Raw genomic sequence first — 27523 nt, forward strand, 5'->3', positions numbered from 1 at the left:
GGGGGGGAGTTGGAGAGCGAAAAAGGCTGAAAAACGGGACCCAAACCTTCCCGTTCGACCGCTGCCTTCCTCTCAGTAGCATCACGTTAGTTGATCGCAGTAGCGCTACGACGTTCATTTATTTCTTCTCCAAAGTCAGCAAGGGCTCTACCTGCATGGAGTCATTCTCAAAGCTCTAGCAGCAGCATTCAGAAACTAACATATACTTCCAAACGTTAAGTATTATTCTGATTATATTCATTTTCTGCTGAATAGTTTTAAGGACCTCTTATTTCCAACAGCTTATGGTTTGCAGTTAGCTGATGCCTATACCGTCTGTTTTGGTAATAAAAGGAAATATGACAAGTGTTTCTGCATTATTGCATCTTTTCTGTAGCACACTTTGTCCCAAGTCTTTGCATACTTGGTGGTTGTCTCGAGCACTGGTAACTCCAATGGCATGTAAACAGCTGGATGAACACAGTATGACCTGACTGCAAAGGAAAGCTATGACTGGGACTGTTCAGCCATGTGGCTGTGTGTCATCTTTCATGCCATGATTTTTAAAGCTTAGATCCCACTATGTTTTTGCAGGGCAGAGCTCTGCTAGAAGCTGTGCAGTTTAGCCATTGAAAGTACCTCTTCTGCTAAGTGTGGTATTAACATCAAGGAATACTTTAGAGAAGGATTTAGTGGAAGATTGGATGTGTAATGTCTCACAGTTGTTACACAGATGAAGTTTAAAAGACATTCCCCGGTTTCTAGGGCAGTCATGACACTGTCTAAGTACTGCAGAATTGCAGTTAACTCAATGGGTTAGAACAGATTAAAAGCTCCACTAAAAATACTGAATAGTTGTGTTTGATGGAAGCATAGTTTAACAGATGCAAATTTTTTTTTGGAAGAGGAAGAATAGCAAGGGTGAGATTGCTAATACCAAATAGCCCACTGAAATGCAAGTAATGTTACAAGAACTTGAATTTATTTCTGCACTGATATTTGATCCTTTCCTGCTCTCCTACAATTGCTAGGATGAGTGGCAGTATGCCAAGCAGTCGTGTGGACTGTTCATGCCAAGCAAGTGGCAGTTACTGCCCTGTGAGATAACCATCACTAGGAGGCTGTGGTAAATGTGCTCATCAAAAAGAGTAAAAGTGTCCCAAGTACCTGTCTCTTGGGAGCTGTACTGTGGACTCTGTGCATGGCACACATTGCAAGAGGACTTAAAAGAGTGAATGCTTATATATTTAGCAACTCTTAAAGAGTAGAGCAAAAGTCTCTAGATGTTCAGTAATAAACTAATCTCTAGTGAAACATTATATACTTACAGCTAGTTCTACTGAAGGTATGACTAAAATAAAGGCATTTCTTGGGTTTTTTCTTCCAGTGCTGCAAGAAAATAGTTGATTCTCTGCTTCAGTTTCATTCATCATATTTGCTAAATTACTTGGCTCAGCACTGAAGAGAAACAAATTGAGGGCTTACATCTGTGACAAACAGCTAGCACAGTCATTTCAGTGTATTACATAGCACTTACCTGAAAGAAGTATATTTTAATGATCTTAATCATTTCCTGCTTCATATTTGAATGTATTAGTGATACTGATTTGACATCATGTTAAGGAACATATGCCATTAGAAAGAGCATCCTGAGACTAGCCCAACTTAATGTGTTTAAATAAGAAATGAAAACAATAGCTTATGTAGTGGGTGGAACTCTGCAGGATTTTAGACACATCACCAATGACAAATATGCTGTCAGCTGCAGTTGATTTTGGAAGATTTGTAGGGCAATTTGCCAGTGTTCCATTTTTAATTGAAACAATCAGTTTTACTTTGCTGCCTGCTTAGCTGCTTTTGCAATAAAAGCATTGCATAACATTTGTACTTGTTAGCTACTAACATTTATCAAAGGTGGGATTATTTGTGTGTTACTGGGAGATCTTTGGGTAGCAGCACACTCAATTCTTTATGGCAGATGCATCATGTCACCAACAGAGCTACTGGTGGAATTCAGACCTGTTAAAATGGATTTTTAAAATAGTTCTGAATTTTACTCTACAGTAATTTCCCCAAAAGGAACATTTTAAAATGAGTGTTTCAGCTAAATATTAAATAGTACCACTGCCTTGCCTCTTGTTGCAGTGGGCAATCCATTAAAAGACTGGGTAGTGAAAGTTATTCTCTGGATACTTTTCCTAGCATAGGGTATTTTTTGTAATTGAATACCAAGTCAATATCAAAACACCAAATTTGAGCACTAAACTGAAAACAGGATAACAAATTTTGAGTTCAGGCACATGCCAGATTCCTCCTCCTGATGCCACTTCCCAGCCACAGTTCCCCCCCAAACACTCAACACTTGCACTGTCCAATGGAATAAAATCATGGAAAGGCAGCACTTGTTGGGAGGTGGCACTGAAAGAGCAACTTGAAGGTTTCCTTGGCTGACACATCTCAGCTCTTAAGTCACATGTGTGAGCTTGTTGGGAATAGTGATGTGATCAGGTGAAGTTATGGCTCAGAGAAAGGCAGAAGTGCTGTTAAAGCAGTGATGAGCAAAAGATGTAAGCAAGGCGTGGTTTATGCAGAGTGTTTTAGTAAGCCAACAAATAACTTGACAGAAGGATGTTCAGGCATATAAACTTTCACAGGGACTCACTGATGGGAACAAACCTAGTTAGCTTCAGCCTAATTGTCAGCTTAGAGCTTACTTAAAACCCTCCCCTCCAGGGCTTCTCTCTGCATGATATTGTACATGAGACTGCAAGTTTGTTTTCTGTAGAACTTCCGCAATATTTGAAAGCAGGGAGAAGGATGTTTATTGAGCACAAGACTTGATGACATTAAGTGTAATCCACTGTTGAAGTTAACCACTACTGACTCTGTAGATGCACTAAACAGAACACTAGTGTCTATTTTGCACTCCCCAAAACTATTTTCACTTCACACAGAAGAAACTGCATTATTTCCTTAAAGGAACAAAAATTAAGTAAACTCTGAACCTTAGAAATTTAGCTTCAAAATTAACCTTACAGGCACTGGATGCCAAGAAAAGTTATACACCCAAAAGCTTGCATTCTTCTCCTAACTACACTGGTCTGTTATGATCTTTTGCCACAAGCCTTGCCTTCCCCAAGCACCAAAAACTAGTTTCATGGGGTTTTGAACTATTTATTAAGCCTTGTAAACTTGTACTCACAGAATTGGGAAGCTACTTGTTCCTGTAGTACACATGACCATATAAAGTGTTCAAATGGAAGAAATAGTTATTTCATGACTTTCCTTGTGATTCATGGTTTCCTCCGAGTCATCAGTCTGTTTCAGTGTCATTTTTTTGTATGTGCCATTTCAAAGCTATGGAGGSGAAGAATACCAAGATCACTGGTGCTTTGTTTAGTTGAATACAAATTCAGTAGCAATCCATAGTTTAGACACTTCCAGGGTTATGGGGGAAAATATTTGCCATAAAATAAGTGGCAAGAGCACAGCTGCAGGGAAGTTATACAAAATTGATGGAGCAAGAAGCTTCAGTCTAGGAATTCCCATTTCTGGCTATCCTGTTTAGAAGGAGTAGTAATAGAAGATTTTGTCTTGTTTGTACTGAGACAAGATCAGTAGGTGCCTCCATAAATCCTGTGTGTATCTGCAGCCTAGACATGCTTGGGAAGACAGCATTCAGTAATCCCAAATTTAATTTCCATTTAAAATGTAGTTCTGCCTTGCAATATTAAGTAAAAATGTGTTACTTGTACAGACTGGAGGCAAAACACTGCCTTGGCTGCCTGTTTCTCTAACAAACCTAGTACTGAAGCAGTTAAAATGATGCTTACATCTTAGTTCACTGTCTCAACCTAGCAGAGATTCCTTTTCAGGAATGCAGGGTGGAGGGGCAATGCATTGCTTCCTCCTGTTCTGTTTTTCACACCAATTCAAGYTCTCATCAGAAACTGATGTATTTAGTGCCTCCCTTTCTCGACTAGGAAAATAGTCAGAGGAGGAAGAGAGCCCTCACCACTGCCAGCACAGACAGGAGCATTTTTTGAAAAAGTGACTCAGATCCCGGAGACCAGTAGCAGAGGCAGGACTCAGGAGCTGCTCTTAGGCACAAGGACTGACTCTTAAACAGAAGCAAAGGGACTGCCTGAGGAACCAAGGAGACTTGCCAATCCTGGTAATATTCATTACAGCAGAGAAGTGGGACTGTTCAAGGTCAGTAAGTCAGTCTGCAGCTAGTACAAAGTACAGCTCGGCTCATAATGTGTAAAGGCTCTTGTAGGCAGGCTGCTGCAGTGTGCATGGCATTACAAAGTAGAAGTCCTAGTTGAAATTTAATGYGCTGATAACATGGAAGTTTTTTGCATTTATAAGCAGCTTGCAAGCTAATATTGATAGTGAAAGAGATCTAGATGATTACTGAACTCAAATATTTGATATGCATTAAACAAGCTTTCCTGTGTATTTAGATATTTGATATTTGGGGGATGATTTTATTCCCTATAGTGCCTTGTTTCRAAGAAGTGTACCAATATAAGAAACACATCAGAAGGCTCTCAAAGTGAGTGTCTGTCACTTGTTAACAGACAGGGCAGTGAGAGGCATAGAGGTTGACCAAATTAACACTGGTCAGAGTTAAACTAGTTTTAGAACTAGATGTTTAGTCATGACTGAATTTTCTACCCTAACTACTATAGATATTCTGCCTCTAGTTTTCTTAAAACCCTGTTTGATTGTATTCTTCAGAGGTAAGTTGTTTTTCTGCCAGTATTAGTACAACTAATCTTATTGGCTTTTTTTTTATAGCTTATGGTAAAAATTGTAGCTGGAAAATTCTAAAATATAGGTACTTCCTAGAAAGCTTTTGAAAAATTCAGCTTCGGATTTTCAAATCTATTTTAAACTACTGAAAGGGTTAAGATGGCACCTCTTCCAGAATCCACACAAAAACTTTAAGTTTACAACTATATACATAAATTTAAGGAAAGATGTCACTTCAGTTCATCTCTTACTCTAGCCTTAACTTTGCCAAAAAGGACAGCATCAGTYACATGGCTTGTTTTAGTAGTACCTGCAGAAGTAGGACCAGAATCATGCTGAAATTTTACTGTAGCTGGGTCCAGAGAGACAGAACAGTTTTACTGGTACATGAATCCRGACTTTAATGCTGAAGCATTATTGTATAAGAATAGCAGGTTAAGACTTTGCTTTCTTCTCCAGCATGTTGAAGTTACATATGTTAATAAGTAGTTATTATAGTGTCCTTTTTCTGTTTTAATATTACCAAGTTTTTGAACCTATTTTGTGGTGAGTAGRCTAAGCTGAATTGTTCCTTGAGCATGAGTCATTACAGATCATTCTGCATTTGAAGCTGTGGTCTTTGGGTGGATACTGAAACTATTGAAATAGCTTCAGGACTTCCCCTTTGTTCCTTTCCAGGAAAGGATCCTTTTACCTGCTCACCCAGTTACACTTAAAACTGTTAATTTGTAGCCTGCATTTAGTCATTTGGGATGAAGGCTCCAGCAAGTCTTAACTTCTTGAAAAGCAGGTGGGGAATGTGTTAATCACTGCCATCAGCAGTGGGCACACAGCTGAGAACCTTGCCAGCACCCCAAGGGGGTTGCCCCTTTGATAAAGATTTCCATTGGGGTTAATTGTGACTCAGTTTATTTTCCCCTTCTGACTCAAATTTCAACATTTTAAGAGCTTACCATGCCATAGTGAGACTGGCCATTCTCCTCCAGCTGGCAGGTCCCCAAGTACCTCAGTCTACCACACTGTTCCCRGAGATGAGCCGAGTGACAAGGTCAACAGCAGCCTGAGTCCTGCCAGTTTGTCCCAGCTGTTCTGTCCCATGGCTGCTCATCCAGGCATTGAGCAGCCAGATGCAGCATGAACAGCAACAAGCACATCAGGACAGGTTGGGGGAGGCACAGTAGTGTTYGCTTTCTTCAGCAGTTTATTTTTAAACACCAATTTCCTGAAACTTCTARGTGGAAGTGGTTAAACTTAAGATCAGGTTTCTCAGCTTAACTGGCAAATAAACCTTCTAATTTCTAGGTTTGTACTACAAACAGCTAATCACTGCCAAAATGACATCTTCAAGCTCTACCCAGTATCCAGCAGCTGAGAATGCCTGCAGAATCACACTTGGACAAGTCAGCCRGGTAATTATCTTCTACTTACCTTTATTGCTTTGTTCTCTCTAGTTCCTTAATAAAGGTCAGACTTCTTCCATCAAACCAAAGTTCTCCTAAGTAGGAAGGATTTCACTTGATGGCATATGGMTTTTATCTTGAACAGCTGTGATCTGAACTTTTACCATCAATAAACATTTTCATGGAARGAAAGAGAGAAAATTTAAATGAGATATACAAGAAATTGTATAAATACATGTTTTTGCACTGGACCCATACTCAAGTATTACATACAACATTCCTCATATTCCTTAATACRGGCCTGTGTGACAGCTGCCCTGGGGCATTATAAACTCATTTTGAAATTAGTTATCAGTAACACATCCCTATGCCTTTTCTGRCATTAGCTTGGGTTAGTATTGAACATGTAGTGCTCCCATTATTGACTGTTYCTAGTAAGCGGTAGCTGAGAGCCAAGGCCAGCCTGGTGTGTAAATAGTGTATAGGAACGTGGCTCACRGTACATGTTAACAGCCAGTCAGAGGAAAAGCTTGCAGCTCAAGCAATGGCTAGAGAAATCTGGTCTGAAAGTCAGGCAGGTTTCTTCAAGACTGGCAGCCCATCTTCCGGAGTTGCTTCATTAAGACATATATATATATATATATAAGCATAATATGGAAGGAAGCAGCAGGAGGGGAGATAAGCTGCTGAGAAGTTCAGAGAGCTTCCCATCTGAGGTTAATTTAGAAGTYGGGAAATTTAAGTCCTGTGAAAAGTTTGGATGCTTGTTTATTCARTTCACTTTGCTTGAATAAGTTATGGATAACCAGGCTCTGATACTAGTACTAAAACATTGATTGTCAGCACTTGGTATCCTAGGCAGGGTGATTAAACCAGCTCTTCCATTTTGGCTGTTTTAGTGGCTAAGGGCTCATTTAAAATGATCAGGTTAACTAGATTACTTCTTCACTCAGAATAAGATGTRTGAGAATCTATTTCAAAGTCCTTTTGAGAGTGGTTATTAGAGAAACAAATACATGCAAATATATGTTTTTATTGTGTTAAATATCCACATACTGATGGAAGTATTTAGCTGAATTGTGCTCAGTTTTTTTTCCTGGTAGAATAGCTGTTCTTGAGAAACAGGCTTGTGGCTAAGCATTAGCTCTGTTTGAGCTTGAAAACACGCCTACCAGCCATAACAATAAGAAAACAATAGATAAATTCAGAGGAGATGAATTGTTTATAGTGCTCACAAACACAAAATGAATACCTTGTCAAGATACCCTCTGATAGCTGAGGGACAAACAACAGCAGTGACACCCAACCAAAACCCTCTTGCCTTACCTTATGCAGGAAAAATAAGGCAGCTGCTGCTAGAGGTGCATGTTGAGGAGCTGCTGTAAGAGCTCTAAGCAGACTCACTCCTTGAGAAGRAAGGGAGTATTTCAATTGCATTTATATAGGCAGGGAGGAGGGGTGTTTATGAGAYGCAGCTGAACCCACCAAAAACTGACAGGTGAAGGCCTTTGCAGSTGAAAGCAAGTATTACGTGCTTTGAGAGCAGAAGCCTGTCAAAGTCTAGGGGAAACTAACAAACATCATATGCTGAGTGTTGGACTTCTTGTCATGTGACTGATTAAAGTATCTTGCTGTATTAGCTTTTGACAGACAGAGGAGGACAACAGAGGAAGAGATTCACTGTGGGAAACATTTACATCAGTATACAGTATTTGTATGCAGTTGTATAGCATACAGCTTCCTGGCAGAACAGTGAAGGCTTTCTGACTTTCAGGAACACAAAGCACGAGTTCATGGGGTGACACTGTCCTAGGAATAAAGGAGGTGGGGYGTGGGGGAATAGCTGTTTAAAACTTGCTGCTGTTTTATATAGCATCATCTGTCTAGGCTCAGTTTGCTTGGGTGTGTGGGTGAAACCTAAGGGGGCTGTGGTGCACTTGCATCTTCCCCATGATGCTTTATGTTTCGTATAATAAAGATTTGTTTTGATGACTGAGATCCACAGAAAATACAGGTTCCGATCCTTGTTAATTAACCACGACTTGTGTTTAATGCTGTCTTATTATTATATGTCTATTCACGAATCCTAACAAATACATACTCCCTAAGTTTGTACAGAGCAGATTATTCACCGCACTAATTGAGGAAATTCATGCCTGCCTGTTATTGAAGTTCTGATGTGAATACAGCATCCTTGCTACATTTGGTTAGTTGCTGCCTAGGACTCCATACTAAAGGTCTGCGTTTTCAACCTTCCCTCATATGATGAATGACATCAAAGTTAATGGGACAGTGTGAGTGATTAAAGCATTTAGAGCTGATTGCCCATGTTCCCGGCTTTTTTTGTCTTGCAGGTTAGTCAGAGTAATTGTGTTGATTTTCAGTCCTTCCAACTTCTTTTTTAAGCATTTGTCCATGCAGATTATTTGTAAAAGAATACTAGCCTTCAGGAAGCTAGCCTAAGGCAAGCAATATTCCATGGCCTCCCACTCATACTATAGTTGTCTGCTCAGTGCTTAGTGTGACAGTTGAATGTGCATCAAGCAACTCAGGCTTACTAGCTACGATATGGAGCCACAGATGCCAGGGTGACATRGAAGGGCACTGCTTAATTCAAACAAAACTCTGTACTTTGCATTTTAGATGCGACCCAAACTGCCGCTTCTGAAGATTCTGCAGGCTGCAGGTGCACAAGGTGAAACCTTCACATTGAAGGAGGTGAGCTTCGTTTCTAGGCACTGAAACTCAGCCTGTCCCTGGTTGTTTAGCAGATGATTCTTTGTGGGGGAGGAATTAGGCTGACTCTTGATTTTTCTGTATTTCAAAGCCCTATAAATAGGGTAAAATAGGGTACATTACCCATGGGGCTGTTGTGATTCTATTGATCTTAAATTGCATTGAGAGCCTCTGAAGGAATTGGGATAGGAGTGTGAAATACTAAAGAAAATTATTTATTTTGGAAAATCAGAAACTACATTAGAGAAAGGTGAAGTAGAATAGGCTCACACTGGAGAGAATGCGGGAGATTTTGTTGTCTTACTGTCTACTCAGCCCTTGAAAATTTGATTCTAGTTGATATTTTTCCCTTAAGTTGCCTTYGAAATGGCTTGTCAGCTAAACCTAAGAGACTCTGAATTCATTTATTTTAAGATAAAAATACAGTGTGTGTACAAGGTTAAAAAAAATAACTGTGATTTACAGGAGTATTCTGCCTACAAAGGATTAAATGCARTGCTTTTTCATTGTGAATGTGTCAAACACTTATGCATTTAAATAACTTACTTAGCTTCTAAAAATCTTTGTAAAACAAATTGAATGGTTTAAATGGGGAGAGTTGAGTATTAAATGCAGGTTACTCATGTAGATTAACATTTTAACTCAATTAAGTCAATTTCTCTGCGAGGAATGGAGTACTACTAGCAACCTGTTGCTTGCATTTACTGATGTTCAGGAGGGTCGCTTTGATGGCTAATCAGGGGTGGAACTTTGCTTATGTTTTGCTTAACACATACTGCTTTTCCCTCTGATACTCTAGATTTCTTACTGTGGCTGGCAGTGTCTGGTAGCTCTCAGAGCATGTTTTCTCTCCATGCTTCTTTGTGATCTGTCAAGCAAGTTGTCTTCTCAGGGCCAGCACTATAGTTGTGGTCATCCTTCAGTAATAGCTTATCCTTTCAGTTGGTGATACCTTCTCCCTCCCCATCACACCATTTCCTTCTGATCTTTACTCCAAGATGTAATACTGTTCTTCCTCGTGTTTCAAAGGGAGAACACAACCAACAACCTGCTGTGGTCCTTGCAGGGTGTTCTGCACTATCTGTGTCTTGGCTGTGCTGCACTGCTTCAAATAGTTCTTCCAAAGGCATTTGGAAGAGTGGCAGGCTCCTGTCTGGTGCTCTCACTGAGCCACAGTTCCACCACTTGCTTTCCATGTTGCTGAGAGGGAGATTGCCCAGATAAGAGTGTCCTTACCATTGTCATGTTCTGTTTTAATGTGGGCTAGAAAAGACACTTCTAATTATCTGTCTTTGACACAGTTTTTCCTTCTGTCAAGGGTTAATAATTACAAATCTTAAAGCATATGGTGAAGCATAACTCTCCCTTGTTTGGGACGTACAAATGCATGACAGAAATGACGAGTAAGTACATACTACTTGACTGACACTGCATAGGGCAGTGAGAGGCAAGTACCATAAACCAAAGCAAATTTCCAGGGCCTTTGGGGATTTGATTTCACTTTCACATATGACTAAAGGTATGCTATGTATCCACAGGTTATGCATTACCTAGGACAGTATATAATGGTGAGGCAGCTATATGATAAAAGGCAGCAACACATGGTCTATTGTGGAGGAGATCAACTGGGAGAACTGCTGGGACTGGAGAGCTTCTCTGTAAAAGATCCAAGGTAGGAGAAAGTGGCCTTTAACRTATGTTGCATTACAGAAATTGCTGAATCAGGAGACCCTTGGTGATACTGTTCCTGTTCATTGTAGCAGAAAACTCCGTGAATGCCAGATACCCAGCTCAGTGGCTTACTGCTAGTGTTCTGGAATGCCATTTAACAAACTGTGTTTTGAAGAGCAATCCAGGCTGTGAGCTGCCTGAGGTTACATCTTTTCCTCCTTTTATTTCTGCACCTTCTCAGCCTCTTGATCTCAGATTCATGTTAAAATTTGCATCCTTCAGTCATGTTCTGAAGTAGACTCCTCTATAGCAAGAATTTAGGAGAGGCAGACAATCCATTGCAGTTTCCAGCATCTTTTTGAATAATAAATGAGAATTCGTGTCTGTAGTTTAAAATGGTAGTACTGATTGTTATTGTGAATAAACTCCGTGTCTTCTTCTCTCCTGTAGCCCAGTCTATGACATGCTGAAACGGAACCTGACTTCTGCTGCTATGGCAGGTAGGTTTGTCACAGTATGGGCAAGTATATTCAGTACAGTGTTGATGTAACTTGGGTAAGTAACAACATTCAAAAAAGAAAAATGTTTCTGAAGTTGGAACAAACTGCTAATGAAGGCTTTGGTGAGAGAATCTCTTGAGTATGYGTCTTTTGTGTGTCTCTACCATCAGTAGCTGTGATTTGAAATCAGTTAGCTGTCTGAGTAACATGGCTGCCCACAACCAATGACCAAACCTCAGAGCAGCAGACAGACTCTGTCTGGAAGCACACAGACAGGGCTAAATACTGCGGATGTGCAAACCAACTTGGCTGAAGGATCCCTCCAAATTATTACCAGTGTCTCCATCGTTTTCAGTTTCATAGCATGCTGTGACTTCCCTCTCTTACCTCATTTTGTGCTTTCATGTTCTTGAGCCTGAATGTAGAGTGCTGAAAACCCTAGCAAGTCAAAAAGCCAAAAAGTTCTGCAGTTTAACCAAATCCTTAAACCCTTAAAGGTTACTGTCTCAGCTTATGGGAGAAGTTACCATATCCATTTACATCAAAAGTCCTTCAGTCATAAATTAAAGTGCATTCTTAACTTAATCTCAGCTGATGACTTCCTTGCAGCCATTTACTATTGTACATCTGGCAATCTTTATGTGAAAAAGAACTTCTGATGAAAGTGCAAGTCATGAGTGAGATGCACTGAGAAAAAGTCTTGCATCATGCTTGCAAGGTCTCTAAGCAGAAAATATGGGCTTAGTTTTTCAGAAGGACTTAGTCTATTTTTGCACTAGTGCAGAAAAGCTTGTGCCAATTTAGAAACTRTTGGAGAAAATGGGGTCCTAAACACAATAGTCCCCTGCTGTGATCCACATGTCTTCATATGTTCATGCCTCTGAGGTCACTTCTTTTTGCTGTTTGTATAGAAGAACCTTCCTAAGCAGCTTCTTGTCTAAACACTTGCGTGAGTGCTCTTTCCCTTGCTGGTGATTCCCTAGCCTCTTACCTATAGGTGGTGTATGTGGAGAGCAAAGGATCCCAGGGAAGTGATCTCTCCTCTGCTGCCCTTTTCCCTTCTGCTTGGTGTGTGCATATGGCTATGTGTACATGTGGCTGTGTGTGCATGTATGGTCTGGTCATGGCGTAAATCTGCCAAAGGAAATAAGGTTCATTTAGTGAGCTGACCATTGAGTTATACCAACATGCCTGCATGTGTGTATGTGTGTGTGACTACAAAACGAAGCAAGCTTGGCAGACCAGGCCTTTGACAAGTACATAGGAAGGAAGACTCAAGGTATTATTTTTCCTTCATCTCAACATAGGAATAACAAGAAGTATCACAGGCCTTAGAGAGACTATTGTGTTCTTAACAGCCACTTGTATTCACTAGCCAAATCAAGGCCTATCAGCATGTCATTTTGCAGATTATCTTGACCAGTTCTTTAAAGTACACTTGTAGAAAGAAAATTGACTGSATAACATCTTGATAATACAGACTAAGCTCTTACATAGTACTCTTTATCAGATGGTATCCTTAGTTGTCTAGCTTTTACTGTAAGTATGAATCATATGAGATGTGTTTAGGGATACCTCACTTTAAGGACATTTTGTATTCAGTTCCTAATATATATTGCAGGAACACTTCTCCAGTAAGTGGAGCGTATTGTCACACAGTGTAGGACTAGTGTGCAGTATTTATAAAATATCAAAAAGGCAAGTCTATACCTCTTCTAATGCCACTGCAGAGCCAAAGCAATTGTGGTTGAGCCTGTTTGCTTCTGTTTTGCTTCAGACATCAAATATCTGTACAGCTGTTGGTGATGGAAGGGAAAAAGGAAAGTGAAACTGATGCGTGGATGGCAAAGAATATGGAGTTCAGCCATAATGCATGAATGGAAAAGTATACAGGATTCAGCCATGTCATTTCATGGTCCTGTTTTTTGATCCATTTTATGGACCAGTTATGGTCCACTTCTCTTCCTATAGCAGCAGTCTTCAATGTCTTCATATCATGCCATGATTCATGACGTGAATCAGAGTATGCATGTCTCTCTGGTATTTGGTGGGAATTCTGCTGCCAAATTGAAAGGGGAGCAAGCAGAAGCCATCCTTACGTCTTGTTCTCTAGCAAGTCCTTCTATTCGTACTTCCTAAATGCAGCTCTCATTGTGTAGAAATATTTATATTCATTTGATTGTTCTTGCTAGTTAGGTTGGCCTTTAATTAACCCTTGAGGCCAGCATAATTTTCTGGATTAAATTGTTACCCAGGAAAGAACCTGCTGTACATGGAATTTTCTTTAATCTAGTTTTTGTTCTTCATACCCACCTTCTTTAAAAATGACATTTTTCCTGTCTCTGCATATGCTGAAAAAGTCAATGTCCTCAGATTCTTATAAAAATCTTACTCTTCTGTATTCACCTTCCTCAGCACTGATCTGATACAGCCTTCAATTGAGAGTCCTCACCCTCTGCTATTGCTCTGGCTTTCCTGTCCTCATGCAAACTTGTTTAAGGGACCTAGAGCTTACAATGGGAGGACAGACTGTAGGAAAAAGAAGTTTTTGTTTTTTTGTTTTTTTTTCATATTGGGCAGAAGGTTCTTACATGCTGTGAAATTTCACCAACCTTTGTCTCTCAGTAGGCACAGACTCTATATTCCCTCGCACATTGCCTCCATACATACCTGGCAAAACCAAGGGAATACTGGAGTAATGCATATRTAGGAAATGACCAGTTCCCTAAGGAAGAAAAGATTCTGGTTTCTCTCAAAGGGTTACCTAGCAGTCTGCCAAGCCTGGCTCGTTGGTTGCTTGCTGAAGGCCTTCTGTGTTGTGAGAATGGTTATTACCAGGGAAGGTTTTTTCTCTTGTTTTACCTGCCATCTAGATGCTGCACAGAATCTCGCAAAGGAACAGAGCATCGATAAGCCAAGCCAAGACCAWCCGAAGGTAAACCCACTGCCTGGTGGTTTCTTTTGTTGTACAGAGTGCCCCTTCTCTGTACCTGTGCATGGTGGACTACGAGAACTTTTTGCTGCTTGGCTACCAGGTCCTCACCTTCCTGAAAAGTTCTTGGAGTCCACAGAGCAGGGACAGAGTGACCCTTCTCTGTTCTCTTCATAACAGAGTACCAGTCTCTGAGCGCGTTTCTCTGGGGTGTAGCACTTCTAGTCCTCAGTTCCTCCAGCGTGCTCTGTATTTATGTCTTTCCTCCTCTTTCTTCCCTCCTCTAAATAAGAATTGCCAAATAATTAAACTTTCTAAAAGTGTAAACAGGTTGTGTGTTCAGTAGGATTGTTTCAAAAGCTTTCAGGCAGAATCTGAAACCTAGGAAAAATCTTAGCACATTCTGACTTGTTTCAGATATATTTTGGGGTTAAGGTAGTCCGATCTGGGAGATGTGTGTTGACACTGGGGGCCAGGGAGTCATGAAGATCGTAGTGTTACTGCGTTAAAGATGGCAACTTTGGACTTTTGCCAATCTTAAGATTTTTCCTGGGTTGAAAGTATATTGTGTGTGCTGATAACAGATGCATTGCAGCCACTTTAAAGGGTTATAGCGTGTAGTTTTTGTTCAGTAAGCTTTATTCCTGTGTGTACCTTCTTGGTGTTATACTGCTGCTGGTGACTCAGAATGGAAGTGCTACATCCCCTTGTCCCTGTAAGCTCTGATGGACTAACATCTGCATTTTCCTTCCTTCATGCAGTTTAGCACACAGGARGGTTCAGACACTGGTGTAATGGAGGGTGAAAGCAATGCTTCTGCTTTGTCTACCTCAGAGCACAAATGTGGAAATTATGAAGGTGAGTGCCCCTTATCCCCCCATAATACAATGTATATGAGTTGTTCTGCCCATTCTCCAGTGTGACACGCTGAGCTCTGCATCAGGAAACTGCTGCAGGAGGGTGTTGGGAGATTAATAAACCTATTGTGGAAAGCAGTCTTTAAATGTCATCATTTTATGGCAAAGATTTAGAGAATCGCAAATGTCTGCAAAAGGTATTTTATGATGGACGCGTTTTCTGGCTTGGATATTTGGCCTCATAAATAAACAACACTTTGAGTAAAACAGCAGATTAAGCCAAAAAGCGCATCTATCACTAAACAGTGCCACCAAAAATTTTACAGACCTTGCTGAAGGGTATTTTAAATGCTGAAATTATACCTGTATCTATTTATCTTCCCAAAGGACTCTTTCGTCTGATTACATAGAACACATACTGAGCTGTCTGCAGTCATTACTTGCAAACCGTTACTTCAGTCAAGAAACTGAATAACAATGGTGTATATTTTCTATCCAGCTTAAGAATAATACAGCTCCTTCATATTTAGACATTTCCTTTGTTTTAGTACCTGGGGATTTCTTGGTAGTTCACTGATACGGATTTCTGATGTTACGGAAACAACTCCTGTTTTTCCACTTTCTCCTCTCACATCCATTCTCATATTGAGGAACTTAATATGTAAAACCAGATCTTCTTTGCAAGTGTGGTTATATCCAGATCAAGTGAGGACACTAGATAATTTTCCCRGCTGCAGATACAAAGCAGATAGAAACAGTCCTTGTCTGTGCCTTTGAAACTCTTGGCATTGAAGAGAGATGGATTGAAGGTTATCTTGACATTCAGACCTCTGCATTTAGGATCATGGATTAAACTTCCTGGGCTAAAACAAAGAAGAAAGCTGAGGCAAGGAATTACAGAGGACAGATTCTTATGTTCCTGCTTTCTGTTTTGAGCCTGCTTTTGGAATCCAGGGATTCCAGTCACTGGAAATTTGGACCAAATTCAAAACAGTTCTTCTACATCCTAAGTTACTCTGGAAATTTACTCAATGTTGATTTGGGTAGAGCTCTGAAAGAAGTGTACTAATTTGTGTGTTGGGTCTTAGTAAGGCAATGCTAAAGAGAATCTGTACAGTTATAGAGACACTGGGAACATAGTGATGTTTCTCTGACCTCTAATGGCTGTGCAGTGACTATTCTGCCAGGTTCACTTGGCTAGATACAGCAATACAGATGTGCTGCATATCTAGCATTGCAGTACTCTCATATAAATACCAGAGCTGCTAGCTGTAACTCTGGCTGTAAAATGGAGCAAGAAAGATTTCTAAAATTGGATGGGGCCAGATTTTTCTCTGCTAGTCTCTCAAATAATTTAGGTGTGGCATGACTTAGATTCTACTTGGCTCTTACAGACAAAGACTTAATAGAAAACCTCTCTAAAAGCAAGAAGCCTAAACTGGACCTAGTGTTTGAGGAATGGGATGTAGCTGGTCTTCCATGGTGGTTTTTAGGCAACCTCAGAAGCAATTACAAGTCCAGAAGTAATGGATCAACAGATATTCAGACTAACCAGGTGTGTAGACATTTTAAAGAGGTGCACTGTATTCTCTTCCTCTCCTCTTTTGTATTCAAAGTAAATAATATATTCTTGTCCTTTCTTCCCTCTTCCCACTTCAGGACTTTCAGCCTTTCGCTTGTGTGTTCCCGTCTCAGCCTTTCACATCACACGGTTACGTTTGGTGTTTCTAAATAAACTGTGTGTTTTCTGAAGGCTGTGTTCAGCCATTGGAGGTYCTTCTGCACTCCAGAGCATTGATTGTATTTCAGGAGTCACCCCTCTTCTGGATTGAAAGTTGTTAYACAGTGCAGATGCCTGTACCATGGCAACCAGCTGCTGTATGGACAGCTAGCAAGGGGAATGAGCTGTAGTACTGCTTGCAAAAAGGGGCAGCTTTGTGAGAGCAGTTAGTGACTTGCCCCTTTCTCCCCAAGGGGCAACTGAATAAGCTGGCTAGGGCTCAGGCTGTTAGTGAGGAAAAGGGGAAAAGCATTCACYGTGGCCATGGCTGCCGTACTGGTATTTCTGCTACTGAAAGGCTGAGCCGTAAGTGTTCTCTCCTGTTTCTTCTCTAACAGGACGTAGACACTGCCATTGTTTCAGATACTACTGATGACTTGTGGTTCCTCAACGAATGTCCATCAGATCAGAGCAGTGCCACGGTCAAAGTGGAAACAGTTGACTGCGAGGAAATGAAAGAAAGTGACAAAAAGGTACTTCCTCAAGCATCCCTAGTGTATGTGTTCCACAGGTTAGCCTTGTTTAACTGATCTTATGGRTGTGCAAAATCCTTAATTTTTCATCTTCCCTGCTGCTGTAGAGCTGGGAGGTGCTAGATCTGTAACCATCCAGAGTTCTAACTTGTGTTTAGAAAAGGCTGTCACCATGCCATACATGGAGTGATAGTTTTTCTCTGAGGATGTTGTGCAGGTATTAGGAAGGATCTGCTTGGTTTTGGTTTAAATGTGTATATTTTCAAGGCTTAAAAATGATTTAAAATGATTTAATATTCTAGCAGGAATTTTCTCTATCCCATCTCTGGCCACTATCTGAAGACTAATAAATGAAAAGAGGAAACTCTCTCTTGATGTTTTATTAGCTCTCAGTATATGATAGGCTGGTCTGAGTCTGCTCACTGAGGTGGTAGAAAGATTGGTGTTAAAAGGACTGAGCTCATGATTTCTTGCATGGAAATTAGTAGGAGTGCTCAGGTACAAATTTGTTTGCCGTATTTGTATGATTCTTTTGTGTATCAGGGAGAGAGATGATTTGACCTTAGAAAAATGTAACATAAGCCACCCAAGCAATACTTACCAGCAAGATTCTGGAGCAGCTGCAGTACATAAAATGGCTTTTCATTTGCTTCTAGAAATGTATTAATTTTCAGGGCCATTATACTGTCATTTTAGTTTTGGTGTACAGTGCTGGGCTTATCATAAATACAAATTTCTGCAGTGCTTCTAACGCCATATCCACACTTTCCAGGTGACTGAGGAGACACATTTGCATGACTTTGAGGATTCTCAGTGCTTGAGTGATGACACAGATACAGAAGCTGCCTCTGAGGTAGGCATCCTTTAAGTCAGCGTTCCTTGCTTGGAGTGTGCTACAATCTCATCTGTAGTTGCAAAAACTCCTCCTACAGCTTCCACTGGTTGTGTGGTAGAAGAAGCTGATACTTGTGTAGGTTTCAGAGATCAAGAAAGCAACTCCTCTCTTTCCCCCCCCAAACATTATTTTTTATAACCTACAYGAAGGAGTGCAGCGAAGTTGGCTTGACCTGGTCCAGTTTGTTTTGGATAGGGCTCCATTAAATTCTAAATTAAATTGACATTAAGCATTGGCAGCCCATTAGTGCTCTGACCTAYCCAGACCAACAAGACCAAACATCTCTTGTGGCTGCAGAGCAGTACTGGTATATATTTGATTTGGGCCACKTTTTGTGGCAGTGTCAAAGGATTTATATGTGCTATGAGTGTCTTTCCACTACAAGACTGAATCTGTCAGTTGCTTCATGGTGGGCTCTGAGATGAGAAGAGAATCCACCGCCCATTTCAGCCTTTTTTTTCAGAGGTACTTTTATAGCCTTCGTCAGGGGGAAYGCCTGGATACCTGCTAGTTTAATGTCTTTGTCCTCACACTGCCTCTCTGAGGACAGATCAGAGCTAGTGTTTGTGTTTAAATGAAAAAATAAGATAAAAAGAGAGAATAAGCAATAATTACTGGGTTGTCACTCCTCCTCACTACCCCATTTTTCTTCTAAATTCCTTCATGGTATATATTGAGGGACATCGAATTTGTATTCTTTCATCTGCACTTCTTTTTTCTCCCAGTCCTGCAGGCTGCCTTTTGAGCTTCTGTTGCAAGTCAGCAAAAGTGTATCATGATACTCTTTGCAGCTGGTGGCAACAAATCTTTTAGCACAATTTTCTAGACTGTGCATGCTTGACAAATTAGATTGTCCCTGGCAATGGACAGCTAAATCATAGCTCTGAACCTGGGCAGCTCTTGCCCTTGCTATGTGAGGTAATCAAGTAAGCTACTATTAGTTGCACAGATTCAACAGATGCCAAGTGATTACTGAGTCTGGAAAATATATTCCTAAACGATTCCGGGAGCACTACCCTTGAATTTAGAGTGGGATTTTTAAAATTCAATAAATTGCATAGCTTGAGAACATTGCATTCTTCCAGAGTGCTAAAGGCTGAGGGGGAGGAGGGACAGAGTTAAATGTTTAAGAGGTCTGAATCTGTAGAACACACAGGGGCAGTAAAATATACCTTAGCCTTTCTGAGGTACTGATAATCAAACTAGTGATCATGCATCTGCAAGCCTTTACTCAGTAACAGATGTCCTCTTCTGATGAAGCAGCTTAGCTGCTTTTGTCACAGAGAGGAAAGCAGTCATATGCAAGAATACCCTAACCTGCTGCTGTTTTTGTCTGCCTCGATCATTCTTCAGGACTGCTGGCAATGCACCAAATGCAAGAAATTTAACTCTCCAGTCAAACGGTACTGTTATCGCTGTTGGGCCTTACGGAAAGACTGGTACTCAGATTGTCCCAAACTGGCTCATTCTCTTTCGCTGTCCAACATTGATGCTATGCAAAACAAAAATGATGATGAAGGGATAGATGTCCCGGACTGCCGAAGGACTATTTCTGCTCCAGTTGGCCAACCCAAAGACTTATATGGGGTAGAAAACAAATCACGTATAGATCCCTGCAGCTCTATTGAGTCTTTGGATTTGGCACGAGAATGTGAAAGCAAGGAGTCTCTGTTGCAGTTCACTGAGCATAAAAAGGAGGAAGAAGTACAGTCTTTAGAGAGTATTAAAAAATTACTGAATCCTTGCTTCTTATGCCATCACAGACCACGAAATGGGAATATTGTCCATGGAAGGACTGCTCACCTGGTGGCCTGTTTCAAGTGTGCAAAGATGCTGAAGAAAAAGAGGTCACCTTGTCCAGTGTGTAGGAAAGAGATTGAGATGGTGATCAGAATCTTCATGGGGTAGTTTTGTTAGTTCAGGGCTCCTCTGCCAAAAGATTTCAAACAGATTTTCTTGCAGTCCCACAAAACCTAACTTTAGAGCTCAGCTGGTGTATACCAAAGAAAATTAAGATGCACAACTGACCAAGGACACCGAGGAATCCCTCACATCAAATGAAGCAACGTCCAGTTTTTGATGTCCATTTAAATTAAAGCATGTAGGGAGCAGGAAGCGACTGACATATTGGTATCAATGCCCTAGGTTTGAAATTGTCTAAATCTTTTAATTTCAGAAGTTCTGTGGTGTCACTGATTCTCTGTTTTGACAACTGGTCCTTGCAGAAAGCAATTTTTGGGAAGAATTATAACTTTGGCTGTTGGAGTGTTGTTCTCCAGTAAGTCAAATCCTGTGCAATGCCTTTGAAGAGAGGAGTCCATATTTGAAGAATATAGTGGTGGGGGTGGGACAGAAGGAGGATGGGAAGGAAGGGTAAGCCAAGGGGACTGTAATTGAGATAAGCCATTTCTCCAAGGATCAGTTTTCACGAGGGTAGTGAGAAGTGAATACCCTGTTTCTTATAATCTCTGATTTTCTTTTTAATGTAAGTTTATTAGATAAGGTAAAGGTGCTCTTGCTCCCAGRCTGGAACAAGTCCTCCCAAACTTTTAATCTATAGCAATTTCAGGTCATATATCAGTTGGCAGAAGAATAGGGTGCTACACTTTGCTTCTTGGTTAATTCAGATACAATGCTATGTTGGTTTGCATAGCTTTGTTGAAGCCCGTACAATGTTAGCTGAGAATCTGGCCTGCCGGTTGAGTTAAATTATAACAGCTCTGTGCATGTTTTGGGATGTTCTCATAGTTTTCTGCTCACAGCTCCTTTGCAGCTTCTACCTGCCTTACTTCATCAGGCCAGTCCAGGAGAAGCTCTCTTTGGAGTGTGATGGAGATTTATTAACATACTGTGGACCTTTGAGACACAAAAATATTCCCTGCAAAGCACTGGATTGCAGTTATTTAGTCTGTGTCTGGTGATTAGCATGGTTAGTCTCCTGTGCTTGGTGTTAGCTTTTGAATTCCTCCACTGACTTTCTTTCCCAGTGATTGAGCGCTTCAAATCTATTTGCAGCATTTATATTATCCTTTAAAGCAGTTCATGGTCAGTCAGCTGGCCATTAAAACTCAGCTAGGACTTGCAGTTTAAAGCTAAATTTTCTCTGAGATCAAGTCCTAGTGCATGCTCAGATCTTCAGCCTGTTGTCTTCATGAGGGCTGGTGTTCAGAGAATATTTCCCTATGGAGAGGAGCTTTGTTCTTCCAGTGTGTAGTAGGTGGCTGGGTGCGGCCCTAAAGCTGGGGAGAATTACAGGAGGGTAAAGCAGTCACTGTTGCCACTTGCCTAGGGGCTTGAAGAACTGCCTGTGACCATCCTGGGTGCCCTGAGATCCCAGGAAGCTGGCACCCTCTTCTGTCCCTGTTCTGGCTTTCTCTTCCAGGGAGGCTGCACAGGGCAGCGGCCTCTGCAGAGGCAGTGGAAAAGTCAGCACTGTGTGAGCGAGCATCAAGCACAACCTCTGCCATGCACAGATTTCTAGCAGACTTAAGAGCAGATCATTCACCTTTTCTGACCAGCACCATCTCTCCTCTCTTAAAACACATTTACAAAACAAAGGGAATTTACTTCTCCTCCCTCCCCGCATTTTCTCCTTCTTTCCTGATTCTTTTTTTTTCCTTACCTAGAATGGTGCTGAGGAGACAGGAGTAGCCGATCAACTTACTCTTTTAGTTTTCTAAGTCATTATTTATTTAAAATGTAAAGCTGACGAATACTTTTTGGCCAATCCAGTCTAGTGTTCTCTAATGTGAGCAAGAGGTGTGGTGGAGACATCTCTTGACATGTTCTCTAGGGCTTTGGGAGAGCGCATATCATGTAGCATTAGCAATAGCGCCTTTACCTCCAGCTTTCAGGTGTGCAGATGTTTGAATTCAGTACAGTGCGTAAATCCCACGTTTTGTCATCCTCTGTATAATTCCCTCTCTGACCTAGAAGGTGGTTCATTCCTTTCTGAAGACAGACATTCCCACTTTGCTGTGGCAAGCATTCATACCGTGCAAGCAAGGTGGAAAATCCTATTTGGGTGGTGAGCTAGCAGAGTTCAGGAGCAACGCGCTCACTGTACTTTTGAAAGTCTTTGTGGAATCAGGAGCTGCTTAGATGCTTCTCAAGGCACTTTCCCATTGCTTTCCACACTCCTTCTGCTGGTCCAGTCATAACAAGCCAGCTGTGCAACAGGAGGCCCCAATACTTGTCAGAAACAAGCTCTGTCGAAGTTGTTTCTCTGAAAAGATATTGGAGTAGATGCAATATGCAGTCACTGCCAGTCATTGCCAAAAGATGAAACCACTTTATATTTTGCATAATGTTGTGATTATTTCTATGTTGGCTGTTATTTAGACTATTGTTGACTGTTATTTACAGTTTTATTTTAAAAAACAGAGGTTAGCTGTCTGGTATTTGCTGCACTATCCGTAGTCCATAGAAGACAGTCCACATAAAAGCCTACTTATTGCTCCCTTAGTTGGAGGGCTGTTAAATTGAAGGTGGTGCACTTTAATCATGTTAAGTTCAGCAGCGTTACCTCCTGGAATTGTGGAAGCAAATGCTGCTGGGTACTCTCTTCCATTTTAAATGGCTTGGGCGCAGCAGGGTACTTTGTAGCAAGCCCTTAATGCACTTCTGGATACTGTGAAACTGCCCCCCAACCGGCGATTGCTAGTAAGAACTTACATTTTGCTGAAAGCAGCTTTACTGAATTGTTCAGATCTGGCTATACTGAAAAGTATGTAATCTGCATTGACCAAAATAAAAGAAAATTGGGAGTGTTCAGGTTTGAGTAAGTTAGGGGTTAAATGCTCATACCAAAATCCTCCTGAGACCTAGATACAGGAAGTCAGCAATGTTTCCTGAAAACATACGGTGTCCTGAGGTGCAGCTCTCCCATTGTTAAGTGAAAACCGATTCCCTTGTTACAGTTTGTGATAAAAAATGAATCTGCAGGATAGCTTTCAGGGTAACACTCTTTGTATCTGTGATTGTGCTTGTTCAATATAACCATGTTGGTTAGGACATGCATTTGCTAACTTCATTGTTCCTTTTACTGAAATAGTTGCTGGGTATCGCATATGAGAATGTTACAGCCAATTTTCCCTCCTGTATAGGAATAAGCTATTGCAGTGGAAGCACAGTGTATGTAGGGGTAATTGCCTAGATTGTGGATGGAGCTTGGATGGGGGGAGGCTTGGGGGAGGGAGGGAGGATGTTTTATTACTTTAATTTAATCTAAATCTGCCTTTTTTTTTTTTTCCTGACACTTTTTAGGAAGTGCAGACTTGGGATGTAAGTTGAAGAAATAGCTCAAAGCATTCGATTATAATACTTATGTAGCAGCTTAGAGATATGCAGATGAGTTGTTTCTGGGGTGGTAGTACTGCTTTCCTTTTCTACAGATGAGGCATTTAACATGGGCACCTATGTCGGAACCGCAGGTTTTTCAAAGGTGCTGAGCATTAGCTGAGATGGGTGTGAACCACAGATGCTCAAGACCTCTGAATATCTTGCATTGGTGTCTCATAGTGAATGATAGCTCTTCTCTCTTACAGTGGTTTTCCTATGAAGTGCAATATGAGAGAAGAGGTCCTAGGGATATCTTCAGCAATTGTTGCCACATTTCTGTTATGAGTGATATTGAGCGTAGCTGTCTTTTGCTGTTCTGACTAGAAAGGTTTATCTGTTTCCCTGCTTCTTCCTTCAGTGACCTTGGTCACTGTCCCTTGGGAATGTGTGGAAGTCTCACCTGCACCTGTGCTGCAGGTGGTATTTGATGCACAAGATTCCTTGGCTTTTCAGCCAGAAGTTCGGGTACCATTTATCCCCAGAAATAGTAAGTTTTGTACTTTAATTGGTATTTAATTATAGTATGGGAACCATGAGCCTCCCAACTAAATAGTGCCACTTAGTACATTACAGTGCTCTGCAGTGTGAAGTCATATGTGTATATCATATGTATATGCCTACACTCTCTGTTTTGGTAACCAGAGGTACACATGCTGCATTTACTTCTGAAAGTTTTTCCAGTTTTAAGTGCCTCTTCTCAGTTGCTCTCTGATTCATTCACTAACGCACCCAGGATATCGTCCTTTTCTTATGCTCTGTTTAAAAATCTAGGTGACCCTCCTCTGCTGGGATGTGTTATCAAGCTAAATTTAGCCTAGCCAAAGCCATGACATAAATTATAAAGAATCTGTAGCGCAGATTCCCAAAATGCTTATTTCTTCTGACTGATGGGTATTTCCAAGAACACTGTTGTGAACTTCCAGCCTGCATGTATTACATATTTATTATGCTGCATGACTGTGATGAAAACTATGGTGCAGCTATCCAGCATGCTCTCTAGCCTTCTGCATCCAAACACTGTTTGTGTCTACTACTGAGACGCTATCCTTGCAGAAGAAAGTAGCTATTGGACAAACCAGGGCCCTCCAAAGACACACAGATGCTGCAAGGATTCCCAACATGTACATGGAAATGGAGTATTTCAAAACCCACTGTGGTAGCTTGCTTTTGCCTGCTTGCTTTGCCTGCTCAGAGCATCTCTCCTGCACGGAGGAAGACAAATGCTCTTACTGAAGGCCTTCAGTGAAGGCTGATTGTTTTGGAAGAGGTGACTGAAAAAAGGATTCAGAGCCAGGGCACTGGTCTCTGTTCTCATTTTGCTCCTGACTTGTTACATGAGCTGAACGAGGCACTCCCTCAGTCCTGTGCATGCTTGTTAGCTACCTGAACATTTGCAAGCAGTGTCAGAATCCTTGAGAAGAAAGGTACTGCAAGGCTGTTCTATCAGGAGCAAGAATAAGAACCACAAATGATGTGGGGGTAACACACTTCGTGTATGAAACATCTCCAGGAGCCCAGATGACCTTTGGACAGCTGCTTTTCTGCTCTGGAAATCCTCTTTTGGTTATCTGCCTGGAGAGGCTGTAATTAGCCTTGTTCCTTAGGAAGTAAGTGAGAACATGCCTGTAACTAGATGTTATTGTCAGACCAGTAGAATGGTCAACTGCCACAAGCTGGGCTGTACTTCCCATCAGCTTGCTGTCTGTATCTGATTTTGGTTAGTACAGTCAGCTGTTACATTTACAATCCTGTTTTTCTACCACTTCATGAGTGCATAGGTGCTATTGCCCTGGTAATGTGCATTTGCTGCATACATGTATGGACATTCAGTGTCTGCTACACTGAGCAGATGCTTCATTAGCTTCAGAGTCTGACTCCTAGAATATGTGACTGCCTTTGAGGATCTGTCTGAGAAGATACATGAAGAAGGCTGGAACATGTTGTACCTCTGGAAAGATAATAAAGACTTGCTGTTCTGGAAAGAGTGGTTTCCTGCCGGATCTCCCCAGCACTCTTCCTCTGCTGCATGTTATTCCTGAATGTATTTTTTTTGTTCAGAAATATTCAGCAACTGACCACACACCCACACAGTCACTGCAAGAACCACAATCAGGAGAGCTCACTAAACAACATCTGTGTGTTTGCACTATTTAAAAAAAAGTCTTGTAACACAATAATTGATAACCTGTTTTTGTTTCCTGCTCATAATGAATTTAATTAAATTGAGAGCATACTATGTAGGTTTATTTTTTCATTTGTACTGCGTTTCGGGGAAAACTTTAAGTAAAGACCTGTTACCAGTTAAGTAGCCTCTGATCTTTCTGTGTTCGCCTTTTCAGGGAGGGGGAGACTTCTCATCCCTCCCAGGATGTCTCTACTTTCTGCTCAGGAGGGGATGTTGTAGCACAAATACATGTGTCTGCAAAAGACGGCAAGAATGGTAGCAGAGGAATTGCATAGGATTCATCTCCTGAGCCAACCTGAAAAAAARTATTTGTTGTGTTGCTTTGAAGGTGGAGCAGTTCCCCAGTCCCATCCCCAGCAACAGTTATAGCCACCGAAGATCCCCCAAGTGGCGAGGGAGCAGGGTGACGACCGCCATATGATTTGCTTCTGCTTAATGCAGAAGATTGCTTAGCCCTCTCATTTTTTTTCCCAAGCTTTTTGCTTTGAGTGTGGGGTGGAAGCAACCGTGGCGGAGCCGTCATGCACCCGTACACCCCGCTGCGCCGCTCGGCGTGCAGAGCTCCCCTGGCAGGCTGCTCACTAGAGGGCACCCACAGGCCGCTCACGGTACGGAGCTGGATGCTGGCGGTTCCCTGCAACTCTCATGTCATTGCCTTTAGGCTGTGCGTACTGAACCTTTAATGCTGACATAAATAGGTTGCACTGGGGGACATGAGTACAAGGCTGGGATTAGGCTTTCCTCAGTCGCCTCTTAGTTTTTGTTTTTCGGGGGGGGGGGGGCCTCAGTATTTTAGTAGCACCCTGGCTGTGCTTGCTGGACAGGAGTGTCCCTGGTTTGCAGTGCTAGCTGGGGACAAGCAAGCTGTACATGAGGGAGATGCAGCAGATGACCACTCTGTGCTGTAAACTAGCCCCACGCACACGCCCAGCAGTGGTTTAGCACTAGTTGCTTGCCAAGGAGATGCTGCTTCGTAATAAACAGCACCTTGATGCTTTGTAGGAAAACAACAAAACTCCACCTTTGGCATCAAAACAGGAGAACCGCAGTCAGCTCCCCTGTCTCCCACACAAGGATACCTTCTCCTGGCAGAAGGTAGARTTGATTGTGTTTATGGTCCTGCTTGTTCACTGGCTGTGTTACTAAGAGCAGCTGTAGGTAGAACTGGTTTCCGAGAGCACCTATTGGCAAGCTGCTYGGCTGCACCCTGCAGTCCTTTCCATTCTGTCTTCTAACAGCTGCAACAGCAGTATTTAGACTTGCYGATAACCTCTGCCAGACTTAATGGCTGCAGGGCAGTTTTGTGGCTCTGCCTCTGCAGTCTTTTGTCTGTGCAGCCGTTCCTTCCATCCAGCTATCCAGTCCCAGTGTGCTGTAAAAAGCAAGTCCCTCAGAGCAGATTAAAGCACTCACCCACTGCCAACACTCAGGTTCTCTGAAGCCAGTTCCCTTCCTGCTGCAGGAAATCCCAAATCAACAAGGTGACCTAGGGCTGCTCTGCGCACTTCAGGCAGGAGAAGCCTTCCTTGTGGAGGACCAGTTGCAGCTCTGCTTTCCCCATCGCCTGAATACAGTGCGTCGTACACCCCATCATTTGCGTCTGCAAGGCTGCCAGGACRTGGAGGAACTCTGCCTCTGTCATGGCAGGTGCAAGATGCTCAGGAGACTRACTGGGAAACAATCCTGTGTGAATGAGCTGTTCCTGGATAAATGCAGCAGATTGCTTCATCTGCTTCCCCCCCCCAGTGTTTTGCTTGCTTGTTTGTTTTTCATCTTCCTCTAACTCATCCACCCCTACAGCAATCCCTGCAGTCTCCTTCMGATCTTGGGTGAAATGCTAGGCGTGTCTTGGCACACCTTCCTGCATCAGTGTTCACTGAGGAGCTTTCTACATACCAGCTGCCCAGATGTTCTCACCAAGCTGGCTAAGGGAAGGAGGCTGCTTCGGAGCATCCCTGTCAGTCCTGTTTGCCAGGGGCTGTCTGTGCAGGAACGCCACGTGAAGCTTGCACTCCCA

At 41.8% G+C, this 27523-nt stretch overlaps 1 protein-coding gene across 1 annotated transcript; it reads left to right on the forward strand.

The window, feature by feature from the left end:
- The first annotated feature begins 3858 nt into the window (after positions 1–3858).
- Positions 3859–25626, forward strand: MDM4 (MDM4 regulator of p53). The gene is made up of 11 exons (XM_085300358.1): positions 3859–4191; positions 6040–6146; positions 8781–8855; positions 10412–10545; positions 10995–11044; positions 13918–13979; positions 14738–14834; positions 16228–16388; positions 16952–17086; positions 17859–17939; positions 19335–25626. Exons 2-11 carry the CDS (start codon positions 6072–6074, stop codon positions 19887–19889), a joined length of 1425 nt encoding a protein of 474 aa, XP_085156484.1. The 5' UTR covers positions 3859–4191; positions 6040–6071; the 3' UTR covers positions 19890–25626.
- The last annotated feature ends 1897 nt before the right edge of the window (positions 25627–27523 follow it).

This window comes from Rhea americana, unplaced genomic scaffold, assembly GCF_003343005.1.
Source record: "Rhea americana isolate MKP2758 unplaced genomic scaffold, rheAme1 scaffold_163, whole genome shotgun sequence".
In the NCBI taxonomy this organism is placed as follows: domain Eukaryota; kingdom Metazoa; phylum Chordata; class Aves; order Rheiformes; family Rheidae; genus Rhea; species Rhea americana.